Source organism: Lissotriton helveticus, chromosome 2_1, assembly GCF_964261635.1.
Source record: "Lissotriton helveticus chromosome 2_1, aLisHel1.1, whole genome shotgun sequence".
Lineage (NCBI taxonomy): Eukaryota > Metazoa > Chordata > Amphibia > Caudata > Salamandridae > Lissotriton > Lissotriton helveticus.
This window is the reverse complement of record NC_136059.1, coordinates 383,210,114-383,229,463: the sequence shown is the minus strand read 5'-3', so window position 1 is coordinate 383,229,463 and position 19,350 is coordinate 383,210,114. Positions and strand designations below refer to the sequence as shown.

General features: G+C 41.2%; 1 protein-coding gene across 1 annotated transcript in view; it reads left to right on the top strand.

Moving 5' to 3' along the window:
* Nucleotides 1-18,553, top strand: part of LOC144817999 (complement component C6-like) — a 652,704-nt gene extending 634,151 nt beyond the window's left edge. The window contains exon 18 of the mRNA XM_078675004.1: nucleotides 18,149-18,553. Coding sequence (XP_078531130.1) covers nucleotides 18,149-18,336 — 188 coding nt within the window. The 3' untranslated portion in view covers nucleotides 18,337-18,553. The remainder of the gene's footprint in view (nucleotides 1-18,148) is intronic.
* Nucleotides 18,554-19,350: the final 797 nt, after the last annotated feature.

Genomic DNA, 19,350 nt, shown 5'->3' with positions numbered 1-19,350 from the left:
TGATTACCTTTTGACTATGTTGAGCATTATTAATTCTTGATAATATGTCGTAACTATATGAGCATTTTGTACGCCTCACAAATTTATTGGGGAGCATATTGGATGGGACCTTCGCAGGAAATAGTAAATGATGTAATACATGCCTTGGTCTTTGGTACACAATACGCATTGTAAGGCCGCTATGAAAATTGTATACATGCTAATGATGTCAATATAAACAAAGTTAACCCTAAAACCTACATCAAACATCTAACAAAGAAAAAAAGAAAAATTACTTACCGTATCCTGCAGAACGTCCTTGATGCACTCCAGTCCCTGGCTCCAGACTCCTCTGAGCGCGAGGTAACTTCACACAGCAAACTACTTTATCCAATAAAGATGCTGCTCTCATGCTGTTAAGCAGCATGAGTGAAGGATCTGTATTAGCTGGAGCAGGCTGCTTCTGTGCTCCAAAAAGCAATGGAGGCCTGTGCCTGTTCTCCAACCCATCTTTTTAAATTGCGCATGTCAGGCATGTCAGGCATAATTTGGCCAGTAGAAAGATAGACGGCCAAACCTACATGCAAAATTCAAACTGAAAGGTCCACTCTTCATCACTGCCAATCAGCAGTAATGATGCACTGGCCCCACCCTGCACTCCGGCAGAGAGAAAAAAATCAAATGGTGGTCTCATTTATTACTATTTTAGTTTTCACCCTTTCTGCAGCAGTGTGTTGATGGGTGAAGCTCCTCCGCTCCTGTGGAGGAACCGCCGCTGGTCTCAGCGTCGGCTCAAAATTTGTGAATCTAGGCAAATTACTTAATCTGCCTGTGCCTAAAAAACATGAATACGGCAACCTTCTGGAAAGTAACTGGTGCTCTTATAAAGCCGTCCAATACCTTTGGGTCTAGTTTGTGCTACATAAACCTTGCACAAAAGAAATGGGCACTTTAAATTGAAAATCAGTGCCTGTATGACAGCCGACCTGACACCTCCGTAAATAGAGCAAAAACCATATGCACTATCTCAGAATGATCCTTCATTCAAATGATCAATTTCTCCTAGTATGATTCCTGGAGAACAAATCTCTTGCAAGCTGCCTCGGCTAGATCAATGGATAGTTTGCTTAGAATCTTTCCAAGCAAGCAGTGAGGCAACAAGAAACAAAACAAGCATTGCAATAGCCAATAGGTCTCGCCTTTGGGACCTTATAAGTGTTTGGTTATCCAGCACAATATCCTTGGTGCAACAACATCAACTGTTGCATGGCTAAACACTTATAAGGTCCCAAAGGCGAGACCTATTGGCTATGCCAATGCTTGTTTTTATGTTATATTTGTAGCAAAAGTCACCCGGAGACCCATAGCTGCTCAGCGCCTGATTCGCCATGTGGTTGCGTTTTGTACTTGGTAATCGGAATCCTATTGGGCAACGGAGAGCTGTGGAACACCATCACCAAGACAAGTAAGGGGTCCCCTCAGCTTGTTTCTTGCATGCTGTTGTGGATTGAGGTGGGGGTGGAAATGTAGCTGCTGGGATGGGGGTGGAATTGCACCTGTGCTTGGAGGTATCTGCACACTCTGGCTCAAATTAAAGTGCGGGTACTTGTCCATTTAAAGCTGTTTCATTGAGAACTTTGGTACTCTAGAGCGGTGTTATCTAACACAACGGCTCACTCAAGAGCGTTTCCTGTAGCATAGAAGTCCAAATTCAGGATTATCGTGAAAAATCATTGCAATCCCGACAAGCAATCTTGTAAAACTCAAACGTCTTGAGAAATAATAAATCGGTCTTTTTAAAAAACAAACAAAAATAATGAATGTATGGCTAGGCTACTCGCAAGAAACCGCATAATCTCGCCAAAACAGAAGTCATTCAAACAAGACCCATAATGAGCTACACACAAGCATTGGCCGCGCGGCCATCGGCACTGCGAAAGTGAAAGTAATTGCGGCTGTAAGGGTGCCCGCGAGATGGCGCCTGTGCTCTTAAGCGCGGGCCCGCGCACGTAACCACTCGCTGGTGGCCGGAGAAAGCCCTTAAAAAAGCCTGTTACTAAATGTCTCGCTGACAGCGTGTCGTGTATTTCTATAGGTTCTGATTCGATCCCCCTATTCCTGACCCTATTCTGGTTAAACTTACTAGCTAGTTAACTAACAGTCAGCCCATGAGGCAAGAAATCCCCCATGATGCAGATACCGTTATCTGACGCAGTCACACTACGGCACAGGAACGTGTTATCTGATTAGGTCATAACGCTTGAGATCTAATTAGACAAGCGACATTCCTCCAGCCCCTGATAAGGCATACGACGTTCTCATAACAAATCAAACCTATGACAACCTGGATAATCCGTGCGTCCATTGTTTTGATTTCACAGAGAACTTTAGTAAAGAATGTGCTAACGAGCAAGTCGTATGACATCTTTATTGACGTACCTATGTCCATCCTTACGTCAATCTCGGCACCTTTAAGGTATAAATATTGCCGACCTTGCCCTATGCAAACACACGCGTGGTGACAAGACGGAGCAGCCATACTTGCCGAAGCCGAGAGCAGAAGCAGACCCCGCAGGCAGCAGCCCCGCCTTCCTGACGCGCTGAGAGACGCGCTGCTATCTCAAGCCGAGAGACCCAGCACCGGCGCTTCTGGGCAGCCCTCGCAGGCAGCCTGGAATATCGAGAGCAGAGAAAGAGATACCATTCCTCATTCATCCTAAATTCCAGGTACAGAACTGAATAACCCCTCCTAGAGAATTCTTTAGTTATTCACTTGGCAAAAACAAACTTAAACTAAACTGTAACTTTCTATTCCCGCCCACGCATTAGACTTAGGTCAGGTACACGGGGTAGGCGTATTTAGAAACACCAGTTGAGTACGTTTAGTCAAATGTATATGTGTATGTAGATATATTTTAATCATTTTAAACATCATATGGCTCAGAAACCATATCAATGTTTTTACAGTATTATTTTATACTATTGCTTCTAATGTATGCACTTTACTTAACTATAAGTATTGCAATAATATCGATCCATTTCTCTTGTACGAGAAAAGAGACTGATCAATAAATAACATCTTTTATTGAACACGCCCGTCTCTTCCTTTTCTCTACATTCTGATGAGACTAAGAATGCACGTACTGACTGAGTAAAATAATTGCCTTGTGCTCACACGACTCTCGAGATTGACTCTTGATTAGGGGAGAGCAAAGTTGTCATGTTCTATGGTTGTCAGAAACTAAATCCCTTCTTGTCTAATCAGGGAAGTTAATCCTTCCTTGAACATTCGAGAAAGTTTCTAGCGAACTCTGAGCTTAGCTGGCAAACCCAAAAATTAAGTCTAGTATCGACAGTAGTAGACCTAGTTAACGTCTGGCCTAGGCCTTTACTGCTGTAGGTACTATTCCAATGCGCAGAGCCTATTGGGAAAATAGGAGCTACACTACATGGCGCCCAACGCGTTTGGAAAGGGCGATAAAACTAACGTAAGACATTTAGAGTAACTCAGTCGTGCTTTCTCACTCAGACCCCTTTTCCCAAATACTCCAAAGACGTCTGGAGTGGGTGAAAGGTTATTATATCCTCCAAAACCTCGCAGGAGGGAACTCCTATGTATGGTTCTTGGTCTAGTCAACGTTGAAGGATAAAACAGTTCCAAAATATTGTGCATCTAATCTCTGTTTCCATAAAGAAACCTGATCTGCAAACAAAAATAATACCATCCTGTCAGTAAAATGGGAGACAGCGATGGAGAAAGAGAGGCAATTAGATTAGCTACTGAAATAGCAGATGCTGATGCTACCATGCAAGCAGCAGACGCGGATATAATACTTATTCCGGTCATTAAAAGGAGATCTATAACCTTAAAACTTATAGAAAATGGACTGACACCTAGAGGTGGCACAGTCATATTCGTAATTGAGGCACACGAATATCGGCAGACAGAGGTATACTATACATGGATACATTTTCCAGCAGCAAATGCTGTAACAAAGTACTTCCACTATTACAAAGTAGAGGAACCTCCTGAAACGTACACTCCTTTCGAGGAGGTGGAAGTACCACTCAAATTCCAAGAGCATTTGCTCTTATTTGATGGCGCCCTAATACATAACAATCACATTACAAGGCTCGGTCCTTTAGGAAGACCAGGAGCAACGTGGCCGGTCCTAGCCGGATACACACCACATCCAGACATCGAAAGAATGCCTGCAGCAGAGCTATTAATACAGCTAAAACAACTACTAAAAATTCATAGACAATTAGTTCAGTATGTAATGCGGACTTCAACAATTCAGCCAGCGATTAAAATTCCACAGCTGACCCCTCACCAGGGGAACACAAATAAAATCACACCACAGAACATCCAATCCTGCCTAGGTAAAGTTCCAGCTAAACGGGAACAAATACCATTCTGGTTGGCACAGAAAATTACCCAAATAGAGGCGGTGTTTCCTGACACCACCCCATTAGAAAAACACAGGATTCTGACTATATGTCTCCCAATGGGAATCGCACCACACATTGAGGACTGTGACACTTGGGGTACAGTCTTTGCTTCCATCTATACAAAAACGCACGGTGTTCCATCCATTTCGGTGATACCAGATGTGCTAAAACAAATTCAAGATGAATACGGTCCAGAACCTGCTTTAACTCTCGGTATGAAATTACTGAAAGACTTCAAGCAGGTCTCGGCTATATTACTAGCCAACATAAAGGGTGAAGCAGCAAACGTGGCGATCCGCCAGAGGTTAAAAGAGACAGATATAGCAGACCAACCAGCTGAAATTGCCAGAATCATAGAAAAATCCTATGAAGAACTAGGCAGAGATAGTCTAGGTGGAATACCAGTAAAACCGCAACTGACTACAAGTCCAGAAAAAATATTTTTTAATAATAATTCACCAAAAAAGAACTGGGATGGAAATAAACAATCCAATCCTAAAGAAAAGAAATTCCAGTCCAGAGGAAGGTCTCCTAGGCGAAGAGAGAAATCTCCGAACCCGAGACAAAGGTCACCTCAGAGTGAACCCTCTGGGAATAGATATAACCTTAGAAATAGGGATAATATTAAAAAACCTGATAGATATCAAGACATTGATACACGTCCCTCTCAATCTTTTCAGAATTCCTCGCAGAAATCGGAAAGAAGAGGACGATCAGAAGAGCACGCCAAGTCCAAAGACAAGGAACCTGCTCAACTGAAAAAGAAATCACAATTTCCAAAAAAGAAGGTAGCCAGTATCAAGGTAGTTAACAATGCCGAGAATACTGAGGACACAACTGAAAAACGGAGAATGGGCTCAGACAATGCTAGACAGCGCAGCAGAGGTGAGCATAGCTCGCAAAGTCCTTATGAATCATCTGGAGACAGTGGACACGAATGAATACCTTCAAGTGGAAACTGCAGATACCAGAGTTAGCAAGCCCCACAAAATATACGAGATAACATTACGTATAGAGGGAGATAAGACTAGGAAAATAAGGGGACTATTTTGGGATAACCTATCCAAGGGCTATGACATCCTTCTAGCTGAAAAAGACTGGCCACCAGAGTTTGTCAGGGAGTGCCCTCATGGCGAAGAAGTAATTATGCCTGCCTTCTCGAATCAAATACCGATTCATAAAAAATATACACTTGCTAGAAAGTGGGCAGTGGCCTTAGCACCTGCTTTATATAAAAATCATGTAGGATGGGATGAGGATTCTCCTCCTCACAAAGTCCAGTTAAAATCACAACCTACTGCACAAAGGCAGTACCCAATTAAGCAAGAAGCTAAAAAACAAGTAAATGAAATACTAGATCAGCTAGAATACCAAGGGGTGATTGAAACTTGCACCTCACAAATGAACAATCCTTTATTTCCGGTCTCCAAACCAGACAATTCGTACCGTCTAGTTTTGGATTACCGACACCTTAACACATGTTGCAAAACTTTTGCAGTGCAAAACTCACACAGTGCTGCACTAATGAATAACATAGTGCGCAAAAAATACAAAACAACCTTGGACATCTCCAACGGATTCTTTTGTCAAAACATAGCACCAGAGAGCAGATATTTAACTGCATTCTCAGTAAATGGCACTCAAAAACAATTCTGTCGGTTAGCCCAGGGGTACAAGAACAGCCCGGGGGTATTCTCAGCGAGAGTAACAGAATTACTACAACTATATGATGATGAAGCATTATCTTATGTCGATGACATTTACTTAACAGATGATGACTTGGAAACTCACTTGAAAAGAGTGAACACCATAATACTTGGTTTCGCTGCAGAGGGTTACAAATTCAACTTCAAAAAGTCCAGAATTGCCCATCTGACGGTCCTATTCTTAGGATATGAGTTATCAAGTGAAGGCAAAAGCCTGGCAGACAATTTCCTAGAGAAATGTGCCGTAATCCAAGCTCCTAAAACACTAAAAAACCTACAGTCAATTCTAGGCTTCCTAAATTTCGGAAGAACTTACATTGCAAATTACGCAGAAAGGGTCAAACCCCTTTACGATCTAATTAAACCAGACTTTAAAAGATCCAGTTGGACTCAAGCACACACAGAAATTTTGAGATCCTTACAAACAGACATGCTAATTAAAACAAAATTAGAAACCCGTGATAATACACGCAACCTTGTGATCCGAGTCATCCCAGGGAGATACGGATTCACATACCTAACCTCTAATGAGGGAGATAAGGTACCAATTGCATTCAAATCACATTTGTACACAAAAGCTGAACAGAGATTCAACAACAAAGGAAAAATTGTTCAAGCAGTTCAAACCGCAATAGCTAGAGAAAAAGACATAGCTGACGGTAGACATATCACAGTCAGAACAGCAGAATCAGCTTTTGAGGCATTAACAACACCGTGTAATTTACCAACAACAACATTGGATCCAGAATGGTTACAATGGGTAAATTCAATCACAACGGACAAAGTATATTACTTCTTTGATCCAGAACTAGAAGAATTAAAAAATCTAAAATATGAAAAAACGTATCCTCTGCCAATCGACATTCTGCCTCTACGACATTACGCCTGTGTAATCTATACAAACGGACATGCTCAACCCTCCGTTTGGGGAGAACATGCATACAATCCCACATGTGAGATTACAAAAGAAGTGTGGCACGGAGGTAAACTAAGACCTCTATTAACAAAATCACACTCAGTAGAAACTAATTCAGAACTACAAACTGAAATATTAGCTTTGAAAATGGCGCTAGATAATGCGGATCGCGAATTCCCGACACTTATAGTGTCAGATTCATATTTCTGCGTCAAAGCATATAACAAGGATTTGCAGACCTGGATTCAGAACGATTACAAAGATGACACGGATGCACCAATAAAGCAGAGACTGCTCTGGGAACAGGTAGCTCTTTTGAAAAAAGAACTACCAAAGACTCACGTGACACACTCACTGAGTCACCAGCGTGATGGCGTTCACGTTGTAGGGAATTCATTGGCTGAAACAGCCGCAGCGGCAGCCAGTAAACCGGCTCCCGTAGATCGAAAAAAGCGTACATTGAAATACATTGACGGCGAAACATTGCTGGCAGTAAAAACGTCATCAAAAGGCGACTGCTCGGCGTTACCGATCAACTATCCACTCAATTACACATACATCATAGATGCAAACTCCATTCCTTTTGCTCGAATCCCTGGAGTGGGGGATAGAGTGATTCCAAACATGGACAGGAGAAACTTGTTAATCGCAGACGCACACATGGGCGAGGGTCTCAGACACCTTAAATTAAAGGATTCTCTGGAAGAATTACAATCACGGTACTGGTGGCCAGGCATGAGCCTGCACTACACCATGTTTGTAAAAAACTGCCCAAACTGCAACAGAGATCGCAGTGGGGAGAGAAGCAGTTTAATACCTCGTCGTATCAAGGCAGATAACATCACCACTAAAAAGAATGGCTTGCGATTAACATATACAGGCTAGTTCCCACTTATAATGTAGATCCACAACACTCGGCTGACGTCCGGACTGTTATACAAGATTTGCGAGTCTAAATGGCATATACGCTAAGAGCATGCTACGTTCGACCAATTTTTTTTCCTTTTCTCAGGCAATCCAGCCTGGGGGGGGAAAGAATGGCCAAATGAGCACAGCCCAGCGGGAATCTTCTCACTTCCTTCCTGAGGGTATGGGATGGTGTAAAGAAAAAACCAAGACAGAAAGCAATCTATAATAGAAAGGATATTAGGTTCGGGAGCTGGGTGGGTCAAACATCTAATAAGTGTCCAACGTAGTCTTAATAACTTGCCAAGAAATTCTCTGAAGGGATTCAGTCCGTACGAATTATTATTCGGAACTAGGATGTTGATCTCTGACCTTGATAGTCAGACTTCAGTGGTAACAGAAAAAAGCTTTGATGTCAAAGACCGTTTGGCTATTTTGCAGGACTTAAACAAAACAAGAAAAGACCTGAGCAACATACAGTTGAAAGAACAGCCAACGACCACTGAAGAATCACCACCTGTCCCAGCAAGACCTGTCTGGATTCCAAAAGTCGGGGATCTAGTCAGGGAGAAGATCGCGGTAAAGAAGGAATTTGGGCCTTCTTACAGAAAAGCAGTTCCTGTCTTGTCTGTCAACGGGACAAGATCAGTTGTACTACCGCCACTTGCTGGAAAAAAGGAGAACCGAGTTGTATCCATCGACCTGGTAAAACCACAACATGTGGCCGATAACAAACAGTAGGCCAAGTGGACTCCCAATAAGTAGCAGAACACCAAGGTTTGCTACCAGTACAGAGGTCCTATCAAAGAGGCTCATCACATTCGAAACGCCTACGGAAGAACAACAAGGACTATGCAACAATGCAATAGAACTTAGACCTCTGAAAACCCAAATAAAGACATTTAGCAGAGACACACCAATCTATACTGAAGTACCAAGTGACAATGCAAAAAACAAAAATCCTGAACCAATTGGAACAATTGACAGAACTGCATCTGGTTACTTCATCAACTTCGATGATTCCTCTGAAGGCTTCAGCGAACAAAAGACACAGCCATCATCAAAATCCTTTAAAGACAAAGCTAAGGAACTTTTGAAACAACTGAAAGAAACATATCTAGTTTCTCCATGGATTGAATTTTGGGTGGGTTTTGGTGCATTTATCCTCATACTTTGGCTCATCATGGTATTTACCTTGGGACGCTTCATTGAGGGAAAATATGCTAAAATGGACACAGCAAGTCAGAACATCAACTTGGTCCTCAAACCACACACATCTTCACACGTCGAGAAAAGAGAACTTTCTTCAGAACTTTCTTCAGCCAACTTCACAGCAATTCCAATATCTGGTGGGGTAGCCTGGGACAACACTGACTATGAAATTTATGGTCCGGTCGAGATCCTGAAATATCCACACCAAATCAAGATCTCCTTGAGTGACTTTGCAAAACCAAACTCATTTGCTGATGATTGGGACTTTGAAAGTATAAACAATATGATGTCTGACTTAGTAATGTCTGCTAAATTTACAAAACATGATTATTTGCAGGGTTCTACAAATTATGACAGCATGTACTGCTATAACCATTATGGTAACCATTTCTTGCATAAATCTGCACAACCTAGAAATGTTTTAAATTTTAACCAATGGGAACATTGTGCTACACCTCCAAAAGGGAGCTCTAGAACCGTGTATGGCAAATATTCATATTTTTCAGGTTTTAACATAACTAATGTTGAAACATTTTATTACAAATTGTCAAACAAGACAGGGATGAAAACCATGATAACCAACACAAAATTGATATATTCAGATTCTTTCTTTGAAAAAATGAATACTTTTGGATTTGATTATTGGGACAAACATGTTGATTTGAAAAGTGTTTGGGGCACAAAAGAATGGCAAGTACAGGGTATAGAAGCTTTGTTTAGAGCCTGCATGATCCCAGAACAAATGATATTTTTAAATGACACCGTTCAACAAACCACCTGTCTTGGCTTAGCCAAAATCAAAGATTTAAATAACCTGTCTATTCCAAAGCCAACAATGTTTAGCAATAACTCTGAAACAGATGAAGAAATAGACATAAACCATATACTTAACCAAAACAGAACACATCCTGATTGGAAACAATGGTTGATCTGGCCCACAGATACAAATAACTGTCAAGATAGATTCCTGAATAAAACACAGGGTTTCAAAATGACCAGGCCAGACCCTAGGTATCCCCAAAGACATCACCCAGGGATAATAACAACCTACAGTGTGGGCAAATTATGCCTTCAATGGCTACAAACTTCCACACTGCCTGAAATTAAGCAACACCTAACTTTACTTACTGATGGTGCTGACTTGCGTGATTTCATACTGGGACCACGCAAACAGCGTCAAAAGCGTTTCATAGCAGCCTCTGTATATGCAGCATACAATGAGGCCTGGAAGGTTACTCAAATTGAAACAGCAGAAAGAATACGGGAAATTGACCGTATTAATTTGGAAAAATCACTTTCTGTAGTGGACAATGGGTTAATGACTCTGTCCTCCAGAATTTTTTCATTGGACAGCATTGTGTCTTCAGCAATCGATATATTATCGCAAGACTTACTGTTATTACAACATGGTCAGTCACAATTGCGTTCTATTGTACAGCTTGGCTGGACGTTACAAAATCTGCGTTCAGGCTATGTGCCTTGGCGTTTAATCAACACAACGTCACTATTCCAAATCTTTAACCTTACTGATAGACAAATCGGTATGGCTCAGAAGGGTGCTGATTATACAATCTTGAGCATTGAAAAACTAGAAAGATTACCGTTGACAATGTCAGAACGACCTGTCAGTGAATGGATAATCCACGGAATCATAAATATTCCAATCTCAACCTTCAGGTTTCAATACTGCCAAAAATATATACAGGCTGGCATGTACGAGAAATTGGGAAAGGGGTACCTTAAAACAACTTGGAACCTGCCCTATTCACATGCATGTGTCAGTAACAAAGGACAGAAAGTGTTTCTTAGTGGCAACAATTGTGCTATGTCACTAAGCGGCACGCTTCTGTGTAACGGTATTAGTTTGCACGGAGCCTGTGAAGGGAATTCATACAACCTTTCATGTCACCAGCAAGGCGCACCTGCAACTGAATTAGAACCATTCTTTCAAAGACTCTATAATGGGAGTTACATTCTTATTGTAGACCGCAGATGCTGTAGTCTTATGCCCGGGACTCCTTATCTCGTCACTACGACGGCGAAGGTCAAGTGCTGTGGACGTTCTTTGTTTCCCAGCTCCTTTCCAGACAGGGAGGCAAGGGCATGGCCCAGTTTGAAAATTACTTCTATTCGAATAGACACTTTAAGCAGAATGAAAACAGTGCTTCTTCAGACGCCTACAAGGCTCACGTCATCTAAAGAAACGTATGATCTACAAGTCGCAAGGACGACTGCAGAGATACATACATTATTATCAACTAATTCCCCCGTACATTTCGCGGAAATCCTAAGCGAAATCTTAAATATTTCTGATACCACTGGGGTCTCAAAGGTATTTAAGACAGTATTTTCGATGGCATTAACACCATTCAAAGCCATACTGGGTATTTTTCCAGACTTCGTCCATTCGATTTTTGGCGGACTTCCCCTGATCCTAGGACTAATTGCAGGAATCCTATTCCTAGTCCTTATTTTTCGTTATGGCAACCCATGTCACAGATCAAACTCTCGCGACAATGGAAGATACGATCCTAGCCATTGGATACCGGGACCGGATATCAAAAATCCTGGGACTATCCCGGCTTAGAGACCTAAACATGACTTGGTTTCTATCATTTCGACCAATGTGGCAAAGGTGTGTTTTACCTGTACTAAGGTGTCTGCTATGCGGAGAAGAATGCGTGTTAGACACCTGTCTGACGCTACAATCGGATGCGCCGGTGGATGCAGATACACTGTTGGTTCCTACCAAGGTTCACGCACTGTGCTGCCCTCAAAGGCTGCCAATTCTGATGACGGCATTCCTGGAATCTTCACCACTGCGATTGAAGAGTAGTGAAGTTCAAGATGAAAGCAGCATCGAACAGGTACGACCTTCTGTCAGCAATGCAAATCAGAATGTCAATGGAGACAATCATGCGCATGAATGCATGGTTACCCCTATTTCCGACTTAGAGGAACTTTCCCATGAAGCTGTTGACAGTTTTTTCGAAAGCCTGAATGATATGATGTTCTCTCCGGAACAGAAATAGAGACTTTTGAGTAAACTCGCACACGGCGTTCCCTGAATTCGGCCTTCAACTTTAAAAATAAAGTCACATGAACAATTACAATCCAGTTCACGGACAGCAACTTTTTTCAGCAAGCCCCTAAAATATTTTTCTATATATTTTTTCCCGGGACACTGATTTTCTGCTTGAAGTAAGAGACTATTCCTAGAGAACTAAGATTTCTATTTTAGATACTTTATAGACTTTATAGACTTTAGCTGCCCGCTGGTATGTTCGCAATAGATTTTATGTGATGAAATGGTTTCGACTTTTTTTCTGTATAGCCATATTAAGAGCCATTTCATGTGTATTTCTCATATACCAACAATCAATAATGCATAACAATGCGTGTTCACTTTTGCATCTAATTCATAGCTTAAGTGCATACAATATATATGACTGCAATTTTTCAGTATATTTGAAAATTTCGAAATGCATTTATGTATTTTGGGGTGGTAAGGTATACACTATACTCTATAGTATGTTGTACTATGTTATACTATGCATAGATTAGTAGATATGACCATAGTTAGCGTGGAGTGGGTGTCGTGTATTTCTATAGGTTCTGATTCGATCCCCCTATTCCTGACCCTATTCTGGTTAAACTTACTAGCTAGTTAACTAACAGTCAGCCCATGAGGCAAGAAATCCCCCATGATGCAGATACCGTTATCTGACGCAGTCACACTACGGCACAGGAACGTGTTATCTGATTAGGTCATAACGCTTGAGATCTAATTAGACAAGCGACATTCCTCCAGCCCCTGATAAGGCATACGACGTTCTCATAACAAATCAAACCTATGACAACCTGGATAATCCGTGCGGCCATTGTTTTGATTTCACAGAGAACTTTAGTAAAGAATGTGCTAACGAGCAAGTCGTATGACATCTTTATTGACGTACCTATGTCCATCCTTACGTCAATCTCGGCACCTTTAAGGTATAAATATTGCCGACCTTGCCCTATGCAAACACACGCGTGGTGACAAGACGGAGCAGCCATACTTGCCGAAGCCGAGAGCAGAAGCAGACCCCGCAGGCAGCAGCCCCGCCTTCCTGACGCGCTGAGAGACGCGCTGCTATCTCAAGCCGAGAGACCCAGCACCGGCGCTTCTGGGCAGCCCTCGCAGGCAGCCTGGAATATCGAGAGCAGAGAAAGAGATACCATTCCTCATTCATCCTAAATTCCAGGTACAGAACTGAATAACCCCTCCTAGAGAATTCTTTAGTTATTCACTTGGCAAAAACAAACTTAAACTAAACTGTAACTTTCTATTCCCGCCCACGCATTAGACTTAGGTCAGGTACACGGGGTAGGCGTATTTAGAAACACCAGTTGAGTACGTTTAGTCAAATGTATATGTGTATGTAAATATATTTTAATCATTTTAAACATCATATGGCTCAGAAACCATATCAATGTTTTTACAGTATTATTTTATACTATTGCTTCTAATGTATGCACTTTACTTAACTATAAGTATTGCAATAATATCGATCCATTTCTCTTGTACGAGAAAAGAGACTGATCAATAAATAACATCTTTTATTGAACACGCCCGTCTCTTCCTTTTCTCTACATTCTGATGAGACTAAGAATGCACGTACTGACTGAGTAAAATAATTGCCTTGTGCTCACACGACTCTCGAGATTGACTCTTGATTAGGGGAGAGCAAAGTTGTCATGTTCTATGGTTGTCAGAAACTAAATCCCTTCTTGTCTAATCAGGGAAGTTAATCCTTCCTTGAACATTCGAGAAAGTTTCTAGCGAACTCTGAGCTTAGCTGGCAAACCCAAAAATTAAGTCTAGTATCGACAGTAGTAGACCTAGTTAACGTCTGGCCTAGGCCTTTACTGCTGTAGGTACTATTCCAATGCGCAGAGCCTATTGGGAAAATAGGAGCTACACTACAAGCGCATCTGCGCTGGGTCAGCGAGACCTAAAAAGTACCACAATCTGCAGGCTAGCAGCAGAGGGACACTAATAAAACAATCAATCAGTATTTGGTCTATGTCCCATCCAAGGGACTAGGGCACAAAGAACAAGAAAGTGGAACCAATACACTGACAAATGAAAAACAGGGAAATTACATGACGATGGATCCAACCAATGGTAAGTAATAAGCAGGCTAAAAGTCCCTTTTTGGTGTTGTTTTTTAAAGAAACAATAGCGTTGCAGCAGAAGTGCATGCGCTGTCTCAGGCAAGACCTAAAAAGGAAGAGATGAGGATAAAGGAGGAGGACATAGAGAATAAGTGAGCAGGCGTGAGAGATAGTGTACAATGATATGAAAGGGTGGGTAGAGTAAGAGAACAAGAGAGAAGCGATGTAATGAAAGAGATATGTAGGCAAGCCGAAGAAGAGTAATAAAGAGAGTGAAAGGACGTGAGAGAGAAAGTGAAGAGACAAACAGAGAGGGTGAAGAATGAAAGAAAGAAAGAAACTAACAAACAGAGAAGGGGAGAGAAGAAACAATGGAATCTAGAATAAAAATGGAAGTAGTTTGGCTGCTGCATGCCACATTATAAGGCGAGCAGACTGGTATCCCTCCTGATTGCAAGTTTTACTGGGTGCAAGATAACATTCAGTAAAACCAAATATGTGTGGAAACTGCCCAAAAATCAGGAATTGCATGTGATGTTAGACCCAGTAAATTCAGAGTTTCCGAGTCTGGGTGCGAAATAACATTTGGTAAAACTAAATGTGTGTGGAAACTGGCCAAAAACAGGATTTTACATATTGTTACTGAACAAAAATATTTGTGATGCCCAATAATAATAACTACTAATATTTGAGTTCCAAATGTCAAGCATTCAATATTGAAACGTGGCTACAGTCAGTGTTGGGTGCTGATATCTGCTAAGACATCCCCCTGAATTTGCCATATACCGAAGGGATCTAATAGGTTAAAAAGGTGGGAGGAGTTACTGCAACGATTTTTAGGGATTTTCACTGTTTCTCATTCCCTGTCTGTAGAGGTTGAGAGGTTCTGAGAGCATGGGCTTCTGTATTTCCCTTGCTCCTCGGTGTTTTTGTGTACCTCCCTCCCACACTGTCCTCTGATTTCTTGGAATCGAGGTACTGAATACTATTGCACTTCAGTATTCTAACTGACTGTGCTTGGTGATTTTAATTTGCATGTGGATGTATTCACGGATAATGCTGACAGGACCTTGGTAGAAGCCTGTCAGGTTCTTAATCTACCCCAGTTTGTTAAACTTCCTACTCTTCGAATTGGCCACATACTTGACTTTTTTTTCTAACCTTCCTTTACGCCATGAAACACCCCTCCCCTTGTTATGGTTGGATCATTTCGTCATTCCTTTCATTGGAGGCAGGTACAAGGAATTCACAATTTGCAACCCAGGGGTTTAACTGAAGTAAATTTCTGAAATAAAGTAAAGGAAGACAATATGCACTCATTTCTTGCATCCTCCCAACTGGTCTTTTCCAGAAACTTGGATGAGGATGCTATTGAATTTAATAAGTGGCTACAGGAGTCATTTGCTTTACTCGTTAACACTGATGTAACCCACTCTAAACCCAGAGGCACTGCTGCCCCTGGTTTTCAGCTGAGCTCCAGGCTATAAAAAACACAGTGCAGACAATTTGAGAGCCCAGGGATTATAGCTCTGCTGGTAAAAATTGCTATCAATAAGTTATAAAGGAACACCATAAAGTCATAACTGTTGCTAAAGGTACTCTACACGGCCTGCATTGATACAGCGAAAAATGCATTCAAGGAAATGTTCAAAATCGTAAAATCTTATCTGCATCCTATATCTTGCGAACCATCTATTAAGACCTTTGATGCAGGTTATGAGCAACTCTCTTCCTTTTTTGAGGATAAGATTTTGAGAATTTCTGATACTCTGGCCATGCCACTTTATGGCAGGGATCCATGGAAAACTGCTGACCCTGGCATTAAAGTGACTGTGACCTGTTGACACAGGCTCGCCACTAGATCCAGTTCCCCCATCTTTTTTTAGGTTGTTCGTCACATGTATCACTCCAGTGCTCAATGAGCTTCTTAATCATTCCCTGGAAGCAGCATCTGTTCCTGCATGCTAGAAAAGGGTTAAATTAATCCCATTCCTAAAAAAGTGTTCTGTTAATCCAAGCATTCTCTCCAACTACTAGCCTATGTCATTGCTACCCGTGAGTATGAAAGTACTAGATAAAGAGTTAACACCAAATTATCAAACTATTTAGAAACTAACATACTTCTCCATCTCAATCAATCAGATTTTCAACCTCATCATAGCACAGCATCGTCCATCCTTGAAGTATCTGAAACTATTACATTTGCACTGGATCAAGGGAAGAGTGGTGCCCTCATTCTGCTTGATCTGTCTGCAGCCTTTGTCAGGGTATCCCATCCTGTGCTCTTGCAGAGGCTGGTAGATATAGTCATTTGACTTGGCTTGGCTTGGCTTTGGCTTAAGTTATTCCTTGAAGGGAGAACATAAGTAATCTGTCTTGCACCCCACTCTTCATTATACAATAGGCTTGGTTCAGGAGTACCACAGGGCTGTTCCTTAAGCCCCTCCCTGTTTAATATTTACATGGTCCCACTTGCCACTCTAATTGAATCTCATGAGATGGCAACCATATCATATGCAGATGAGTCACAACTGCGCCTTACCTTTGATCATTCGACCTCCCATAAAATCTCTTCATTTGCTTCCTGCCTGATGATGTCTTACATTGTATGCAGAAGATTTTCCTCCATTGCAATGCAGACAAAACCGAGATTCTCCTATTTGGTAAAGCAAAAGATCTCCTGACCAATTTTAATTGGATACAGGTTATTCCTACTGTCCCCTCTCTGCCTACCACAGGTAAGAATTTGGGAGTAGGAATAGATTAAAAGCTATCCATGGACACCCAGATTAACTCAGATGTCTGTTCCACTTTGGGTCTGCTACCTTCCTTTAGAAGTTCTTGGACTTTTTTTAGCAGTCAAGTACCACAGGACAGTAGTCCATGCTCTTATCATATCTAACTAGACTACTCTAACTGCCTGTATATTGGGGTGCCCAACTATAGGATCAAGAAACTTCAGACAGTCCAAAATGCTGCAGCCCGGCTCATTTTGGGCATATATAGGAGGGTTTCAGTCCCTTCTTATCTGCGGAAACTGCACAGCTTACCCATTAAGAAAAGGGTCTTGTTTAAAGCCTTAATTTTCTTCCATCAAGGCTTGTATAATTGAGCCACTAGCTACCAGATCAGGCGAATTCTCTATTACACTCCCGCTAGAGCTCATCGATCGGTCTCAGCTGTCTGTGAAAATTCCTAAGGTTCGTTTGGCCAGATCTGGAGTTTGCTCCTTTTCTGCATTGGCAGGCAAGGCGTGAAACAAGCGTCTGCTCTATTCACGAGCTATTCAGTTTGAAACTCGCTTCATGAAGAAACTATAAACGATTCTCTTTTCATGTAACCTACTATGAGTGGCTATTTTGATTCATGCAGAGGAGGGGCGGGACACTCTTTTGGGGTAGCTGTGCACTCTATAAATTGGTTCATTCAGTCTTTCATTTATTCATTCATTCATTCATTCTATCTATATTACAAGTACATTTCTCCTAACACTCCAAGGATTAGAAGTGGTTCATTAGGTATTGTTAGTTACTTGTCATTACATACTCTAGAAACGCTGATGTGCTATGTTTATGCATCCTAATGTTGCATAGGATTTGTGTGAGCTGCTTGTTAAATCCTGGCCTTAGAAAATGGGGCGAACTCCAAAATGGATGCAACAGGGAAAACACAAAAAAAATTAGAATACTCGAGACAATCCCGGCAGTTAAGAAACTTTCTTTAGATAGGGTGTACTCTTGTTCTTTATTCGAGTTTGAAGACTTACTGTTTCACTGAGTGAGTTATTATTGTTTCAGTGCTTAAATGTTTGTCTTCACAGGTACAACATCCCAGTGTACATGTCTGCTGCCCTACCAGTGTCCTGTGCCGACAGACGATAGACCGATCTTCTGCATCAAGACAGGAGTGGCCGGAAGAAAGAAGACAGGCGACATCTGTGCAATGGGTGCCATTAAGTGTGCCAAAATGAAAGCGATTGTACTGCACGAGGGAAAATGTGATGATTAGCATTTACAGGACAAAAAGGGGAATGGTTATATTTTAGAAGTAATTGTTGTGAATCATGTTTCTTCAAAACACGTATTTTCTAGTGATATTTGAATAAAAAAGTGAGTGATATTAGAATAAAAAAATGGCAGAGTCTAGTAATTGGGTTTGGGTTTGTTATATATTTTAAAATAAAATAAAAGTATTTTAACGTGGTTCTTTCACGTACCAAATCTAATTTGTGTTTGTCTACAAATTTTGTACAGGAGTAACAAAGACACTTAATGTGTTTTAAGTGGATGGTCACATGCTGCCTGGACCTGAAATTAATAATTTTCTAACCAAGACTTTGAACTAGCATTTGCCACTAACTAAAGGGAGTATACAATTTAAAATTGGTTGAATTTTAGGTCCTACAATTTTTTTTGTCTTGTGAATTTCCTGTAATTCTGGTGAACGCTACCGGTAGTGCACAAAGTTTTCTGAAATTGAGTTTTTACATTAAAATGTTGACTTTTCAATGCCAACAAGCCAGAACTAACTAGGTGAGGACATTTTGACAGTTTACATGGAAAACGTTCACCATAGCATAGATGTAGGAAAAGCTGGAAATTCCAATAGCTACATATGGCTCAATACTCGGGATCTATGCAACTCTTGTCACGCATGTTAAAAACTCAGCAACCGTCTAGTTTCATTGCCTTGTCTATGCAAGCTGGATGGATGGTAGATTTGCTTAGTATGGGCACTGCATCATGTTTGGTTTCACCTTTAGAACAAGATACAATGTAAAAATTTGCAGAAACTGAGGCCAGAGTGGTTGTTATGTGCACACTATTATGTTTTGAGGCAATTGTCTACTATATATGCAGTTGGCAGATCAGAAATAAAATTCAATTTCTAAAGACAAGAAAATATCCCAGCAGTAGCATAAGTAATAAAATAAAATCCAGAAGGAACAAAAGAGTGCAGTACCACAGGCTGCTACTAGGCGTCCCTTTGGAGTTGTAAAAGGGACCTCTATTACCCACATAA